This window comes from Cyprinodon tularosa, unplaced genomic scaffold (genome assembly GCF_016077235.1).
Source record: "Cyprinodon tularosa strain WSP-4 unplaced genomic scaffold, ASM1607723v1 ctg394, whole genome shotgun sequence".
NCBI classification, from domain to species: Eukaryota; Metazoa; Chordata; class Actinopteri; order Cyprinodontiformes; family Cyprinodontidae; genus Cyprinodon; species Cyprinodon tularosa.
In genome coordinates this window covers 700,741-718,917 of record NW_024039112.1, presented here as the reverse complement: position 1 = coordinate 718,917, position 18,177 = coordinate 700,741, and the positions used below count along the sequence as shown (strand labels likewise).

Below are 18,177 nucleotides of genomic sequence, written 5' to 3'. Positions count from 1 at the left end.
TGTCCCAAATATATTATATATTTTTGCAAATTAAAATAAGATACAAATAAAGTACAAAAGCTGTGTATTCATTTCACCACTCTGAAACAGAGTGGTGTTTTGTCTCTTTGACTCATTTAAATCATTAATTGTCCATAATGAACACAATATTCAAGCATAAGAATGTCCATCAATGCACTTGGCATCAAGACACAAGGTTGCAGGTCAAGAACCAACTTTAATGTTGTATCTTGTGACTTTTCACTTAGACAAAAATTATTGTAATTGTGTTAGCACAGAGTGTATACAAAACAAAACTTTGTTGCAAACAGCTTACAACAGTGTAATGATATTGCAGTTGGAGTAAGAAAAACAGTACCAGTATGAAGTGCAGCAATGATCAAAATGTAAACACTGTAGGAGAAAAAGAAAACAGTTTAAAAATAATGGTGCAAAAGGGCATTAATAGGTTAATTGCAGTGCAAAATAAATATGGTGCACAGCCACGTGTCTTTACATTGGTCAGGTATGTATTCAACTACAGAACTTCTCTAAGGTTCTATGGGCGTCAGTGGTGTCGGATGAAGGAGCTTAAGAGGACCAAAGATGAACCCTCTTGGGTGACGAGAGGATCTCTTGGGATCCTCTCGTCACCACCAGAGATCACCACCCTGTTATGAGTTGAATGAGCTTGAATAGATGGGAGCCAGACAGCCTCTGGAGGCCCAAGCGAGGGTTTGCTGGGAATGTCAGGTTGAGTCCGCTATCAGAAATATATTTAACTCCTACTTCTGGTAGAGATTTTCTCAGTTTCGGAAGGAAGCAGGCAACACAGAGTCGGAGAGGAATATGTTGCCTGCCTTTATGGTCGATACAACCACCTGTACAGTAGCTGTGGGTCTGCTGAGGATGTCGTGCTGGCAACCCTAAACCCAGTGGTGGAAACCAGCAATAAGGGATGCCATCAAGCTGAAGATGAGCCCTATTTAGTCTGATTGTGTTATTGGGATTCATGGGGCAGCAAACAGGTACTGCGGGGTTCAGGGTGCCACTGCAAGGGTGATTGCAGAGGCAAAAGCTGGGAGGAGTTTTTTGAGACCATGGAATCAGACTACTGGTGGGCCTCAAAGTTATTCTGGCAATGCCTATGGAGGGGCAGCAGTGCTTCGCTAATACTATATTCAGTGGGAGCAGGAGCTTCTGACCTTAACTGAGTACATTGTCAGACAGTGGAATGAATACTTTGAGAATGGCCTTAACCCAGCAGATACTCCTTATTGGATGTTTTGGGTTGGACTTGTTCATTATTGAAACTGTAGTTACCAGGTGGTCAAAAAAAAACTCCATGGTGGCAGGACCTTAGAAGTGGATGAGATCTGCCCAGAGTACCAGAGGTCTTTGGATGTTCTTGGGCTGTGACTGACACACCTCATAAACATTGAGTTTTATTTTGTAGAGTCCCTGGAGTCTTATTTTGAAAATCTATCACGGATGTGTGTCAAGGGAAGGGTAATGTCCAGCAGTGATATAACATCCATTTCCTAATGTTAAATCACTGGTTTTCCTTGTTATTAGGTGAATAGATGCTTTATTACAGTATAAATGGGATTCTTACTTTGAAAGTCTTGCAGGGATATGTTGTAAAGTAAAGCGTCAGATCCAACAGTGGTACTGAATCAATTTCCAATTGCTAAAAGCTTTATCAAAGAAAAAGTTTTAAGCCTACCCTTAAAAGTAGACAGTGTCTGGTTCATGGGCTAAAACTGATCAAATAAAAGATGTGCCTCCCATTCTACTTTTAGAAAATCTAGGAACTACTAGTAAACTTACAGATTGATGATGAAGTGCTCTGTTACGAATTTAAGGAACAATCAGATCTCTGATATAAAATGGAGCTTGCCCATTTAAAGCTTTATATGTGAGAAGGAGGATTTTAAATTCTGTTCTGGATTTAAGAAGAAGCCAGTGAAGACAAGCTAGGATAGGAGAGATATGATCTCTGTTTTATCAGAACCCTGGCTGCAGCATTTTGGATCAGCTGAAGGCTTCTAACTACAGTTTGTAGACTTCCAATTACCGTAGTGAAGAATAACAATAGTCCAGCCTTGAAACAAATGCATTAACAGGTTCTCAGCATCACCACTGGACAGGAGATTTCGAATTTTGCAATATTCTGCAGATGAAAGAAAGGAAATTATAGAAACCTCTTTGATATGGGATTTAAATGACAGGTCCTGATTAAAAAAAACACCAATGTTTCTTACTTTATTTTAACCTCTGGTCCAAAGACTATAACTTCTGATTGGTCTGCATTCAGAAACAGAAAGTTAAGAGTCATCCAGGTTTTTATGTCTTCAATATATGACTGTATTCTATGTAATGGGTTAGCTTTATCTGGATTTAAAGGCAGATATACACTATATTGCCAAAAGTATTTGCTCACCTGCCTTGACTCACATATGAGCTTAAGTGACATCCCGTTCCTAATCCATAGGGTTCAATATGACGTCGGTCCACCCTTTGCAGCTAGAACAGCTTCAACTCTTCTGGGAAGGCTGTCCACAAGGTTTAGGAGTGTGTTTATGGGAATTTTTGACCATTCTTCCAGAAGCGCATTTGTGAGGTCGCACACTGATGTTGGACGAGAAGGCCTGGCTCTCAGTCTCCGCTCTAATTCATCCCAAAGGTGTTCTATCGGGTTGAGGTCAGGACTCTGTGCAGGCCAGTCAAGTTCATCCACACCAGACTCTGTCATCCATGTCTTTATGGACCTTGCTTTGTGCACTGGTGCACAGTCATGTTGGAAGAGGAAGGGGCCAGCTCCAAACTGTTCCCACAAAGTTGGGAGCATGGAATTGTCCAAAATGTCTTGGTATGCTGAAGCATTCAGAGTTCCTTTCACTGGAACTAAGGGGCCAAGCCCAGCTCCTGAAAAACAACCCCACACCATAATCCCCCCTCCACCAAACTTTACACTTGGCACAATGCAGTCAGACAAGTACCGTTCTCCTGGCAACCGCCAAACCCAGACCCGTCCATCAGATTGCCAGATGGAGAAGCGCGATTCGTCACTCCAGAGAACGCGTCTCCACTGCTCTAGAGTCCAGTGGCGGCGTGCTTTACACCACCGCATCCGACGCTTTGCATTGCACTTGGTGATGTATGGCTTGGATGCAGCTGCTCGACCATGGAAACCCATTCCATGAAGCTCTCTGCGCACTGTTCTTGAGCTAATCTGAAGGCCACATGAAGTTTGGAGGTCTGTAGTGATTGACTCTGCAGAAAGTTGGCGACCTCTTCGCACTATGCGCTTCAGCATCCGCTGACCCCGCTCCGTCAGTTTACGTGGCCTACCACTTCGTGGCTGAGTTGCTGTCGTTCCCAAACACTTCCATTTTCTTATAATACAGCTGACAGTTGACTGTGGAATATTTAGGAGCGAGGAAATTTCACGACTGGATTTGTTGCACAGGTGGCATCCTATCACAGTTCCACGCTGGAATTCACTGAGCTCCTGAGAGCGACCCATTCTTTCACAAATGTTTGTAAAAACAGTCTGCATGCCTAGGTGCTTGAATTTATACACCTGTGGCCATGGAAGTGATTGGAACACCTGATTCCAATAATTTGGATGGGTGAGCAAATACTTTTGGCAATATAGTGTAGCTGGGTATCATCAGCATAACAGTGGAAATTAATCCCATGCTGTCTTATAGTTCTACCGACTAGAAACATACTGGATAACTTGTATTGCTTAGGTACTCCACAGGTAACCCTTGAGCACTTGGAACATTTATAATCAATGTGAACAAACTGAAAACGGTCAGATAGATTTAAACCAGTCTAGAGCTCTTCGGTTAATTCATAAAATATTAAAGTATTTCTAAAATAATATTATGATCAAATGCAGCACTGAGATCTAACAGGTCACGTATGTGGTTGGAGGAGAGACACACAGCAGCACTCAGTGAATATTAACCAGCATCTACTTTAATATTAAAGTAAAAGTGAAAAAAAATTAGAGATGCCTCCGAAAAATCAGTTCGTTAGAGCTTTTTCTGCAAAAAAGGCAACATTTTTAAGTTTGTATTATAATGCAAAAAGCTTGAGAAAATATAGTTTAAATGTTCTGTTCTTCTTCATTATAAAAGCTGGGCTTCTCAAAGAACCATGACTCCCAGTTACAATTTAAAATGAACAGGTTTTCTTACTGAACAAATAGAATCAGACGGCAGAGCTTCTACATCTCTTGAAATTTGGTTTCTGGCATCATTATATTAGTAAAAAGGTTCATAGATCTTCTTAAACAGAGCACAGAGAGAAGTAGGGAGAGCTGCAGATTTAAAGGTGAAACAGATTTATTGGGGTATGCAACAAGCAATAAAATATATCTCCAAGTTTAACAGAGAATTTAAAAGAATAAAATAGGCAATGCTATATGTAAAATGCAGCATATCCATTTTTTTATGGATGTAATTAAAATTGTACTTGTAGGGATACATGATATATCGATTTTTACATCGGAATTGGCTGTTATTTATTATTCTTTTATACTTTTATATATATATATGTGTGTGTGTGTGTGTGTGTGTTATGCACTAAAAGGCATCTCTCTAACTACCTATAAATATAAATATCAGTGTATTATGGTTCTCTTGTGTTCTCAGCAATAAGAAAGCATTACATAAATATATGTTTGAGCTCATTTTTGAAAAATACAAAAACCTAATGAAAGCGTTCTGTTGGAGTAACTGTAGGTCCATCAGCCCGCACCCTTTCCTTCCAAAGTTACACCCTTGTACTCGCCGATACCGATACCATTATTTCAGTGCTGGATTGGGGTCCCGCATGATACTTGTATCAGTATCGGTGCAACACTAATTTTAAATGATACCATGTGATCCCTCCTGTGAAAAGAAAAGGAGCCTCTGGGTAAAGATGCCACTAAAAACACAATAAAGATGGAGAAAAAAAAAAAAAATATATATATATATATATATATATATATATATATATATATATATATATATATATATATATATATATATATATATATATATATATATATATATATATATATATATATATATATATATATATATATATATATATGGTTTAGGGGCTGAAAAGAATTTTGTTGGGCCAGAAAATATTGGGACCTCTCAGGTGGAGTGAGGGCTGACATCATGGTTCCAGGATTATCTAGATCCGGTGAAAGAAAGTGGGAAAAACAATAATGTTTGGAGCAGAGGTTTAAAGAGCAATAACTGAGCTCTGGATCTTGAGTTTTTCAGAACAGTCCAGCTGATTTGTAGCTGATCCCTCTGCAGTAATAAACTCTGAGTTAGCCTACTGCCTCATTTTTCACTGACCGACGGGAATAAAAGCCTGATGGGAGCTGGAGCAGTTCTGACCCTGTTCTGGCTGTTCGGATCCGATCCGATTGTTGGGAAATCTGATGTTCTCATAATGAGCTCAGAGGAGGAGGAGCGCAGACCGGAATCAACTTCTACTTCCTACTTTATGAAAAACACCATCACTGCGTTTGTCACGCACCTTTCTGCGCCTTTTACGCACTTTTCTAAGCCAGATTCTGGGGAGTCCGACTTGGTTCCGACTTGCCGTCATTTCTTTTCGGATCCCATGGATAATTAAAACTGATCATCTGGCTTCAGTCAGTCTAATTCTTATTCGGGGTCGTTAATCACCGGGACACTTTGGAGGAGTTCCCGGACCACCCAGACAGAACCGGACCCGGTCCACCGCTTCATGCTTACTGCGGCTGTGGAGCCCTGATCGGCGGTTAATCAGCAGAGCGCCGGTGTTTGGGCATAACACCGGACTCCTGCTCCTGGGAGGAAGGCAGGAGGAGTCCCGACGGTCCGATCCGGTCCTGGTTCTGGTTCAAACAATTATCCGGGTCCTGATTAGAGCCGAAAGGTTCATCTTGACCAGACCGAACCGCCTAGATACTCATCTACCTGCAGCTGATGTAAGTCTCCTCTTTTTGAGCTGTTTTATCTTAATAAACCGTTTTTTAAATGGAACCTGGCACTGATTACTGTGACTCTAAACACCGTGATAGTTTTTAACCATTAACTGTTTTTTTTTTCTTCAGTTTTTTGTTGTTGTTTTTTTGTACTTATTTGATAAGAATCCAATAAGAGTTATTGATCTGTTGTAGATTTATTACAGAGTTCTGTACTAGTTGTCACATCAGATCTGAAGCCGCAGAGCAAATCTCCTTTTAAAAAAACAAGAATTTAATATTTATACAGATTTTTGTCCGATAATTCAGGATGTAAAGTAGAAATGCGCTTTTTATTTATAGTTTCCAGCTGTTTCTAACCTTTCGGCATCCTTACAGTACTCAGTTTCACGTTCTTCCGATTTTAACTATTTTAATAGAAGTTTTAGAGAAAGCATATTATGAAAGTTTAGATTTAATCATAAAATTTGGATAATTTCTTTGAAAATGATCAGGCTGAATAATTTTGTTTGAACGTGTAATTAAATTTTATTTTAGTGTTTTTTTTTTTTTTTAGAAAGCAGCTTTGGGAGTAAATGGAAGCTGTATTTTAACAGTGACAGCAGGTTTTTTCTATCTGTTTGTGCTTCTCATCGATCCACCCTCATAATCAGATTCCAGAGTCAGTTTGGGGACTGCAGAGATCAGCAGAACAGCTGCAGCCTCCTCATCCTCATCAGATCTGAGCTCTGAATTAATGGCAGCAGGAAACGCCTGGTGGAGCAGCAGCTGCTGCAGACTCCCTACAAGTTAAACCTGCTGGTTTATAAACAGAAAACTCTTGAAATGATGGGATGAGTGTGGTCCAAGCTGAAGGAGGTTTCACTGAGGATGAGTAATAAACTTCCTGGTCTCCCATAAACACACACACACACCAGAAGGTGTTCCACTGTTGGTTTTATTGAGCTCCTTTTGGCATGAAGTGTGCCATGATGGATGGTGTTGTTGGGCAGCTCTGGTTCTGTATGTCCCTCCAGGGATCCACTTACTCTGCCTGATCATCCTCCGTGTCACATTATCCCTCTGTCTGGATGCTCCGGTCTCACTCAATCTCTTTCCTCACTGTTTTCTGCTCAAACATCCAATCTGAAGGTGAAAAATTCAGCAAGCTGAGCGCTGAATCCATACTGGGTTGTGTAGGAACATATGGCTGAAAAAATGGGTTTAATTCAGCAGCAATTTCCACACAGACAGGAGTCAGATCTCACTGATGGGAGTTAGAGGCCTCTCTATGAGGGGAAGCGGTGGCTCCATTGTTGTCGCAAGAAAACAACACTTTTTTTTACAGGAAATAAAAAGAAAACAACTTATTTTAAAACAAAGGTTTTGAGAGTAACTTTGCTCTATTCTCAGATGGTATTTTTCTTCCATCTTTTGTTATTTTATTTTTCAATTTTTGTTTTCGCATTTTGTTTTTAAAGATTTTATTTTTGAAATTTCTGTCTTTCAGATTGATTTTTAAGAATTACCATTAATTCAATTCAATTCAGTTTATTCATATAGCGCCAAATTCACAACACATGTCATCTCAAGGCACTTTACAGTTCAACCTGATCATACAGTCAAATTGATACAAAGTTTTCTATCTAAGGAAAACCAGTTATGCATTAAAAATGCATAACATTTGAAAAAAAAAAATATATATATATATATATATATATACAAATATATATATATATATATACATATATATATATATATATATATATATATAAACATTTTTTGAGAAAAAAGAATAAACAAAGAAGCAACAAATTTAGACTTTATTTAATGTTTTAATTCTGAGTTGCACTTTCCATCCATCCTTTCTGTCATGCTTCATCCCTGCTGGGGTGCTGGTGCCCATCTCCAGCTGTCTACGGGCGAGAGGCGGGGTTCACCCTGGACAGGTCGCCAGTCCATCGCAGGGCAACACAGAGACAAACAGGACAAACAACCATTCACGCAGATACTCACACCTAAGGAGAATTTAGAGAAGCCACTTAATCTAGCAGTCATGTTTTTGGACTATGGGAGGAAGCCGGAGTATCCGGAGAGAACCCACGTATGCTCAGGGAGAACATGCAGACTCCATGCATCCATGCAACCTCCTTGCTGCATGGCAGCAAGGCAGTGCTACCCACTGCTCCACTGAGCAGCTATGAGAGTTGCATTTTCTTTTTCAAATTTCCGTTTCCAAAAATTATGTGCAACAATAATGCCTCTCTAATGGAATATACAGGGTTTCTCGGGTCATAAAAAATAATTAAAAGTAATTAAATTATTATTTTTTTAAACGAATGCCTTAATTGGCATTAAAATACATTAAATTTGATAATCGTGGCATTAAAATGCTTTGGAACAAAAGCTTGAGGCAGAGAAAAGCCTAGAGAATGGGGAAAAATGCTAATTTGAACCAAAGTGGCGGGAAAACGAGGAACTCGGGACATGGCTGCAGCCTGTCCACGGTGAAGATGACGAAGGATTTATATATATATAAATCATGGGTACTTGTTGATGGCATTAAGATTATTTCTAAGAGCATTAAAAAGCATTAAATAAGAGTTACTCATTCATGTATAAACCCTGATATAGAATATGGGGGGGAATAAAGTTACAGAACTGTAAGTAAATATTTGCTGGATTAAAATCTTGCAAAGCCGAGTGGATCTGAATTCTATGACCCTGTACCAGTTCACATCTGTTTCTGACAAAAAAAAAAACAGCCACCTTTTCTCTCTGAGCTGTTTGGGTTCATTTGGGTTTTTATTCATCCAGCTCCAGGATGAGGTGGAACCAAGACCCAAAAGAACCTTAACAGCTGGTTAACAAACCCTGAGAAAAGATCTTTCAAGCCACTAAAAGCTTCACAAACTTTGAGCAGAACCATAAAGCTTCACACCATCAGAATAAAAATAAAAAACAAATAATTAAGAACAAGTCAAGCTGTAAACATGATCTGGTTCCAGTTTGACCCAAACATCCAGATTTATTCCAGTACTTAATGAGGTTCTCTTCATCTCTCCACAGGGCGTCCTTCGTCCTCCTCTTCCTCCTGGCTGTGACGGGCGGCGCTGTGTGTCAATCCAGCGATTCGACAGGTAGGTGATAGGTGGGCGGGGGGGGGGCCCGTGGGTTCTCATTAGAAGGTGAAGTCAGAGATCCGAGTCACAGAACTTTTACCTTCTCATCTAATTTCTCCCTAAACTGTTTCTGGGTCCAAATAATCCTCAAAAGTTGGACGTTTTCCTGGTTGCTCTGAGCTTAATGAGGAGCAGGCAGGAGGCTCATTTATAACGCGGTGGGAGATTGATGGAGCTGCAGGAAGACGGGAAGAAAAGCTGCATGGATTCTGGGAGAACGACCTGCTCACAGCAGGACGGGCCATGGAAGAGCTGGGCTCCACCCGACCCAACCTCAGCCGTTTGGAGCTCTCTGTTAATGGGAAGAACTCTAAAAGCTCCACTCCCTGGAAGGTTGGCAGCTGTCTGAGATGTTTTCTCAGAACCAGGGTTTCCGATAAAGATATCTGGGTGGAAGCAAAGTGACAAAGGTTCTCAGAATCACCTGCTGATGGGTTAAATCCAGCAGCAGCAGTGAGGATGGACCCAATCAATACCCTGACTGCATATCGATTTTAATAACTTTAATGCACTGGTTGTTTGCTTTAACAGCAATGCCAGCACCAGATGGAAACTCATTAATCTTATCGACTTGTGTTGGAATCAGGGAAAGAAATATTGATCCAACTGGAAAAGTTTGAGGCCTCCAGCTGGTTCTATGGCTGCAGAAACCCAAAGATCCAGCTTAGAGCTGGTTCCACCAGTTTGGATCTGGACCGGTTCAGCGGCTGTGTTGGACTCCCATGATGCATCTCTGCTGCTTTGGTTCTGACACCTGCAGACCACATGCAGCTCATGAATAACCAATTTTTTAAATTGTTTTAAAACACTTTAAGCATTTCTTTTCTAAGTGTTTCAATTTTTACTGCATTTATGATGGAAAGGTAGATTTATTTCCTTCCTGTGCTGAAGGTTGTTTCCACCTGGTTCCAGATAAAATAAGTTGGATGATTAATACGGGCATTGGTAATGTCTGCAGCAGGAGGAAGGATGACATGTTGGAGACGGACGGATGTATGGGTGGAGGGATTGCTGTTTGGATGGGTGGATGGTGCTGCATGCAGGGGGGGGGGCTTTTAATAGAAAGACTAATACTCCAGCAGGGAAAACCTGACAGGTCAATTACCAACACAGGCGCAGCCGATCCACTCTGGTCAGGAGCTGCAGAGAGGATCCATTAATCTGGAGCTCAGCGTTCAGGATCCACAGGACCAGCTGGGCTGAACCCGTCCTGGTCTGTGGAGCTTTAATCCTAAGCAGGAGGCCCCTCTGCAGCTCCACCTCATCAGTTATTTGGTTTTATTTGGTTTTGTTTGTGATTTGCATCTAAAAGGGCTGCAGCCACCTATGGAGTTAATCTATGGCAGGGGTCGGCAACCCAAATTGCTCAAAGAGCCATATTGGACATGGTTATGTATGTAAAGAAGTTTACATACCTGCAGAAGAGCACCACCTGTTCAATCTGTGGACATGTTTTCCTGCTTGAAACCAAACTAGCAGCACTAGTGGAGTTTGGAGATGCAATCCATTTCTTAAATCTATGTTTGCTCTCCTCTAATTTATCCGGAAGTTCTGCAATCGCACTTTTTCTCCCACCTTTGTGATCGGCTGCGTATTTAGCCTTCCCTAGAAATGCATATCCAAATTTATGTTTTTATTATTTGACAAATTCTTGTGCCAAAGCAAAAATGCGGGCAATTCTTCCGCATTGATAATGAAAGCAAATGATTCGGTCCTTTCTTCTTTGAATCCTCTGTTCTCATCAGGTATCTTCCTGTTTTTCCCTTTGGGAAAGACCCCCCCCCCCCCCCCCCCCCCCCCCCCCCCCCGGGTTGGCTTTGCCTGGCACCGCGCTGCGCTGAGACATGTGTTGCAGGCTTTGGCCACTAATCTCTATGGCAATGACGCACATTTTTATTGAAATAAATGTTTTGTATCGAACAGTTGCACTGGAAAACATAATGAATGTCTGTTTTTACCTCCTGCACACCATTGTTAAATAAACAAACCAAATAAATTAATATTTTTACAAATACAAAAAAAAACTTCAGGGAGCCGCAAGGGGGGCGCTAAAGAGCCACATGCGGCTCCGGAGCCGCGGTTGTCCGACCCCTCATCTATGGAGTTCATCTATGGAGTGAATCTATTCCATTATTTTTTCAAAGAACATGTTTTGTAAAAGAAAATGGAAATAAGTGCACTCTAGATATGAAATTCTGAAACTTGTTTTAACAAAATAAGGTTTTGGGACTAAATTAGCTGTTGTCTTAGATTTTGTTTCAAATCTTATTAGATTTATTTTATTAGTCTGTTTTTGCCTTTTTTTTCAAATGGTATTTTTTAATTTTGTTTTAAAAATTTTTTTTTTTTTCGGATTGCATCCTATGAATTACATTCTTTTCAAATTGTGTTTCACAGATCAGATTCTCTTTCTTCAAGCCAAATAGAAACACTCGCTCCAGATGTGCAGATTGACCAATAAAAATGTTTCTACTAACATCTATGCAGACATGCTAACTCCCAATTTGGAAAAAAAAAAGGCACTTTGTAAAGCTTAATATAAAAAGCAGAAACTTGACAATTAAATTGAAAAACTAATAAAATTTGAAACAGATTAACACTTTTCAATGTTTAATTTCTGCATTGTATTTTTTTCTAACTTTCAACAATTTTTAAATGTCTTCTTTGCAACAGTAATGGAACAAAATCAACTTCATACCAATCATCCTTTCACAGGAAGGTCCTCTCTAATCATCTCAGTTTCATCTGTACAACAGCAGAAATAGCTGCAGATTGCTATATTGTTCTTATCTTTTTTTAGAGCTTGTTTCCTGAAGATGTGCTCAGATTCCTAAGATCTAAAAGATGAAATCTTTCTCAAAACAAATGTTTGGAGGAGTTCATTTTCTTTTATTGGTCTTTTATTGGTTCTGAGTCAAACCGGGTCTTACTGATTAAATGTCAGTGAAGGAAAACTACTTTGTCATTTCTAATACCTTAGAGGATGTGTTGAAAGGTCCCAAAAACTCCCTGAGGATGTTTCAGGACATGTGGAAGATGTTTTTATAAGGTCTTTGGAAATTTCTCATAGAAACAGAATTGCTTACACCGTCTGAAACGCAAACTGAGTCAGTCGATGTTTTGGTTCTTCATGAGCGGCTAATTGAAGCGTTTTTGTTGGTTTCTGTTATTCAGATTCTGCTTTTGGGTTCCTTAGAGCAATGGAGATATAAACTTTCTGTGATCTCTGTGTTAAATTGTTCATGCAGCCTCTCCCCTGTCTGCTGTCATGCTGAGCGTTTTGGAGGCGGCGTGGCGTCGGGACGATTAAAGGTTTCCTATCTGTATCATCATTCCCATCCTCGCTTCCTGTATCGAACAGTTGACTCCCTCTCCGGTCTAATTAACCTTTCCCTGATGAATGAGGATCATCTGTGTTTCCCTCCAGATCATTTTGACTGATTGGCTTCATCTTTGAGTCGGGGAGGAAACCATCAGTCAGAAAATCAATCGGAAGGGAATTAGTCGGCGCTAATTTAGGTGATTGATCGCTGGTTCAAATTCCCAAAGCGACTTTTTGCAGGATCACTTTCTAATGCCCCTTTAGTGAGGAATGTTCCATCCTATTATGGGATGTAATTTGTACAGACTATAAATAATCCAGTACTGATTGAGTCCAGCCTTGTATCTGTGTTCTTTAATCTAGAAAGAAATGATAAAGGAATGTATAGTTTGGGTATATTTTACTGCTCTATGCAGCAATATGCTGATGACGCCTTTGTGTTTAAGAGAGAAACTGATTATTTTTTATTAAGGTAAAAAAGGTTGAATATTTGCCTGGTTTAGGAGATGAATGCTGGTAGAGACCTTTAAACAGACTCAGGATCTCGATGTAAGGTAGAGGAACACGCTTTATTGCTGTTCTTTGAGATGATTGTTCAAACCTTGGATTCATTCTGGAGCTTCAGTCCAGTTTAAATTGAAGATATTTAAGTTCCATTAGGGCATCCTAGCTTTGATTGAGAAAATATGCTAAAATCCAGAGTACTGGGTCTTTCTACCGTCCATTTACCTGCGCCATCCAGGTAAGCCATGTCTCTTGGCCAGAGGACACATTAAAGCGAGGCGCCATATTTAATTCCGGATATCCTTGAATTGTCTTACAGCTGGTGCGTCATCAGGAAGGGGATTTAGTGAGAAGGCTCTGGCTCTTTGAGGCAGATCAAACTTCACCATCTTGTTTTGAATGTTAGCAGAAGCTGAGGAGCCAGATGGTCGTTCTGACTCATTGTTGTCGCTGCTTATGGTTCATGTTTAATCCGCTACAATGAAGGGAGATGTTCTGTGTGCTTCTCTGATAACAAGCTGGAGCTTGTAAACCCTTTTAGATGGAGCTCAGCAGGCACTGAATCATTTTCTAGAGTATAAATGTTTCAGTTCCAAACTTCTAGTTTCTGACTTCATTCTAATTGCCAACACTGTGTGAGGTGAAGCTCTGGGAGAGGCAGGCAGCAGGGTTTCCCAGAAAATCCCAGATAAAGCAGAGTGTTGGGATGTTTGCACTATGAAGGTCAGGGGGAGGAAACCCTGGACTCTTTCTCTTTGCTCTCAGATGTTTATTTGTTTTTTGATGGATTTGAACAGATTAAATGAACTGATCCAAACTAAGGAACCTGGAGTCGATCCGGAGACTGAAAAGCAGCTTTGGTTCCCTCACACGGGAGGAGTCCTGCTCCTCTGGCAGATGTTCAGAAAATCATCAGGAGTAACTTGTGATGTATTTCTATGGTGGTTTATCTCTGACGGCACCTTTTATCGAATCGCACCTTCAGTTATTGCCTTTTAACACAGAGCCTTTCAGTATTTTCCTTCCCTAGTCTCAATCAATTCCAAGGTTTGTTTGTTTTTTTATGCTAAAAAACATATGTCAACAAATAGGATGTTAGTTTTATTACTGATAAAGAATATGACCTGAGGCCTTGTCCACTCAAAGACGAACGTGTTTTTATAAACAGCTTAGAAAAAGTTGCGTCTAAACAAGTGTACATAGAAGTAGTTATACTTTACTCTACTTTTTGCTTAAGAAATATTTTTGTCCAAGTATTGCTACTCCTAATAATGTAAACATTTCTGGTTACTCTATCCACCAACATTAAGTTGAGCTACTATATGATCAGTCAAAATACAGGAAATAATGTCGCTGAAAGTTCTTAATCCTTTTCATGACATATTTATTGCCCTCTTTAAGGTTGTGTTAAGAAAAAAGTTTTGGAAAATAGCTTTTATGCCAAAATTTGCTTATTCATAATCATGTTATTTAGTTTGTATTTCCAGAAAACTCTTTCAACATCATTTTAGACATTAGGTCAGACATTATGAGCCAACAATGACTCAGTAGTAGAGATGCAATCTTACAAAGTATTTGTTCTATTTGTCATTTCCAGTTTTTACTTTTACTTTTGTGAAGAAATTAAATAATAAAGTAGAGCTACTTTTATTTGAGTAAAATTTTTTCCATATTCTCCCCATCTTTGGTTTTGTCAAACAAGTTATCAGGTCCAGTAGGACGACCCAGACAGAACAAAAGCTGTTATTTCAGCAGAGCTCCCTCAAAGGAATTTAAAGTGTTTGAACCCCAAAAAACACTTGCTTGGACGCAGACCTGAAGCCCGTTTCACCCTGATTCCCTCTTTCCAGAACCACTTTGTCAGCCCGTTCCACTGGGAGTGGATCCTGGCGTGGGCCGATGTCGGTTCTGTCCTGAAACGCTCTGGGGTCCCTCAGGAGGAGCTGGGGGGAACGGCTGCATAGATGGATGATTGTAATTTCTTCCCTCAGCCAGAGCTCCGATAATCGGATCAAGATGGATGGATAAAAACATATGGAGCGACGTGTTGCTATCAATATCTAACCCTCTGCTGCAGACTTAAAAGCTTCTCTTTACATTAAATGGATATCTGCAAACGAAGGGACGTCTTATTAGGAGAACTGTAACCATGACAACGGTTCAGAACCCACTTCAGGCAGGTTTTAGAGTTTGGAGCTGCTGCATAAGCTGGGGGTTCAGTCCAAACAGCCGTAGTTTGATGGAAACTCTTTCGGCTTATAAAGCTGAGTCTCCTACATGTACATGGGTGGTTCTGTTGACCCAAACACATCAAAGCTCCAGTTCAGTCATGTTTTTGTTCAATAAAGAAACTCAGCTCAGGTTTTATTCTACTAACTTTCAGTATCTAGAGGACTTCAATCTGAGTGGACAGGTAGTTGAAGGCATGGTGGTGAAAGTGTCATGCTGTGGGCCTGATTTCCTTATCAGGATAGAGATCAGAGTTGGTGGTAACATGGATGGGCCTTAACTTGGACTGGAAGAACTGGGTCCAATTCAAGTTTTCAGTCTCCGGTTGTTCTTCGGTTTTATTTTTGCTGGAATCCTCATAGTAAACGGGACATAAAACATCTGCTAAATGTGTCCCACTGTCCTCCTGTCTACCAGAACCCATGTGTTACGACTGGGGCGAATCCAGTGAGGGGGCGGTGTCGGTTCTGGACGGCGAGGCCGGTTCCATCTCCTGTCCTCTCTTCTCTCATCCCTCCGTCTACAACTACACATCGGCCCAGAGCGCCGGACACAACCTGTTCTGGTACCGCCTGCTGGAAGGCCATGACCTGGAGCAGCCCATCCCCTACAGGTAACCATGGAAACCGACTCTCTCTGGAATAGAAATGCTGCTTTAATTATTATTTTTTAGGCCAGTTTTCTGCATATTATTCACTGTCCTGCAACACAAACCCGATCAGTAGATAACTGGGTTTCACCTGCTGGGAACACGGGCCCTTTTCCTGCCCGGACCTTGGTTCTGCATGTGTAATTTAATGATGAAGAGCATCCTAACGATTTTCCTTCCAGAAACGATGTATTGGTGTTTGTGAGACGGGCGGTTAGGCCGGCGTCGCTCAGGACGTGGGAGTTTGTTCTGATGTCGCTCTAATTGGATCGTTTCTGATTTATTGTCTGTCTCTAATGTGATTGTTGCTCCGCAGCCTGCGCCTCAGCAGAGACAGGGAGAGACTGTGGCTGCAGCCGGCCGTGGCCAACGACACGGGGCAGTACATCTGCATGCTGCGGTAAGTCCACATCCTTCCCGTTTGGGTTTCTCTGGCAACAGACCGGTTCTGGTCTTCAAAACTTTCTCCTGGAGGTTTTAAACCATCTGGGTTTTACTGGGATTTTATTTAACATTTCATCATAAACTGGTGCAGAACTGGAAAGGAAATGATTTAATGTTCTTAAGAATTATGTTCCTCTGGACTCTGAGCTTTAAATCAGAACCTCAGCATCACAGAACCTTGGCTTCAATTAACCCGACTGCCACCACTGAGACGCAGCTAAACATCCGGCATGAGAGATTATAAACCAGAAAGAAATCTGGACTCTAAATTGTTCTGGTTCTGATCTGTCATCACAGACAGAAAAGCTGACAGATTCAACTTTCGGAAAAGATTCTAGTAGAACTTGATTTTGGGTCGGTCCATAGACTGATCTCTGGTTTCATTTAGAGGTTTCTGAGATCCGCTGCTTTGAACTGAGAAGCTGACCGAATGGACCAACCCATCCTGTGACAGCAGTGGGTGTTACCCACTCTAAGAAAACAAAGCATAGAGTTCTACACGGTTTCTGGGTCATGGTCAGGTTTCGTCAGTGAGGGTACCACAGAACCATCAGGTTTGACTTCCTGTCCCTCCTTCCAGCTCAGACGGACCGCCTCCATCTGCTGCAGTGATTAAAACATTTTTTTTAAAGACCTGTTTTGTTCTGACATACATTAGGTTAAATATATTATTACAATAACCCACAGTTTGATTTTCTGAAATAAAACCAGGAGTAAAGTTAGAACAAAAAGTGAACAGGTTTTAAATGAATCTGCTTGATTTGAGGAATTTTGTTGTTCCTCCTTTTATTTTGAAATAGTTGAAATAGTCTAACAAAAACACTGTAGAGTTTTTCGAGCTTAAAAATCTTTGATTATTTGCATCCCTGCACTGGAACTAGTTTTTCTTCCTGCAGATTAATGGACGTTTCTCATAGTGGAGGCGCCGTGACTGTAGGACACAGTTTCATCTCAGCTACAGACGGTGAATGTTTCACAGAACTTAAAGCTACAGTGTGTAATAATTACAGGGATATACAGTCAGAAATGTAATATATTATACATAACTATGTTATTTATCATCATCTACGAGCTCAGCCTCTTAACCTTAATATTTGCGTTGCCTTAGAATTCGTTATTTATAATTACATAGGAGCGGGTCTCGCAGCCATGGAGGCAGACATCTTAGCGCTACGGCAGCGCAGAGCCAACAAACTAGTGACTGCGAGATCGCCAAAATGTCACAACGATGTAGAAAAAATAACGGGTATATATATTATCTTAAGTCTACATGAAATCTATACCCTACACAGACTAATGAAATACTATCTGTAAAATTATCTATGTAAACAAACCTCATCACTTGAGAAGGTAGGTGATGCGGACGTCGTGGAAGACATTTTGTCCCGTAACGTTCGCCGTACTGTTGGGGGGGAGAAGCGGTGGGGGGGAGATGTTCATGTTGCTGCAGTCTGCAGTCTGACCGCTAGATGTCGCTAAAAGTTACACACTGTAGCTTTAATGTCCAAAAACTGATCAATCAGTGATTAATTAATTCTGCCTGAATTAACTTTTAGGTACAAAATAATTCATCCATAAAGCTGAGATATCACAGCCAGCACGAAGCACAATACTGCTAGCCACCTTGAAACTTGTTCATACATTAGATTCTGTTTCCTTCAAAGTAAAAGAATTTAGCATAACCCCTCATTAAAAAAATAAAAACATAATTTTCGACACGATCGCTTAGCCCGGGGGCAGCCATTTTTGCCCAAATATAGTAACACCTCACTCCTGACATCTTCTGGCGAAAACGTCACAGTGCGGTAAGCCTAGCGCCATTCTCCCCGCTTTACAAGAAAAATCAATGGGAACTACTAGACACATCTGCAATTAACAACAATTATTGAAGATTTCCAGA

The 18,177-nt window shown here is 40.6% G+C and overlaps 1 protein-coding gene across 5 annotated transcripts in view; it reads left to right on the top strand.

Moving 5' to 3' along the window:
- Positions 1 to 5,422: 5,422 nt before the first annotated feature.
- The window catches only part of LOC119791542 (interleukin-1 receptor accessory protein), a 28,165-nt gene continuing 15,410 nt past the window's right edge, over positions 5,423 to 18,177 (top strand). For 2 of the 5 annotated variants that reach the window (XR_005281874.1, XM_038297692.1), the window contains exons 1-4: positions 5,423 to 5,971; positions 9,017 to 9,087; positions 15,602 to 15,796; positions 16,146 to 16,233. Coding sequence is in view for 4 of the 5 variants with exons in the window: in XM_038297692.1 (XP_038153620.1) it covers positions 5,970 to 5,971; positions 9,017 to 9,087; positions 15,602 to 15,796; positions 16,146 to 16,233 (356 nt within the window). In the remaining variant the exon portion in view is untranslated. Of the gene's footprint in view, positions 5,972 to 9,016; positions 9,088 to 15,601; positions 15,798 to 16,145; positions 16,234 to 18,177 lie in introns of all 5 variants that reach the window. The other 3 variants (XM_038297693.1, XM_038297694.1, XM_038297695.1) reach the window with 3 other exon arrangements.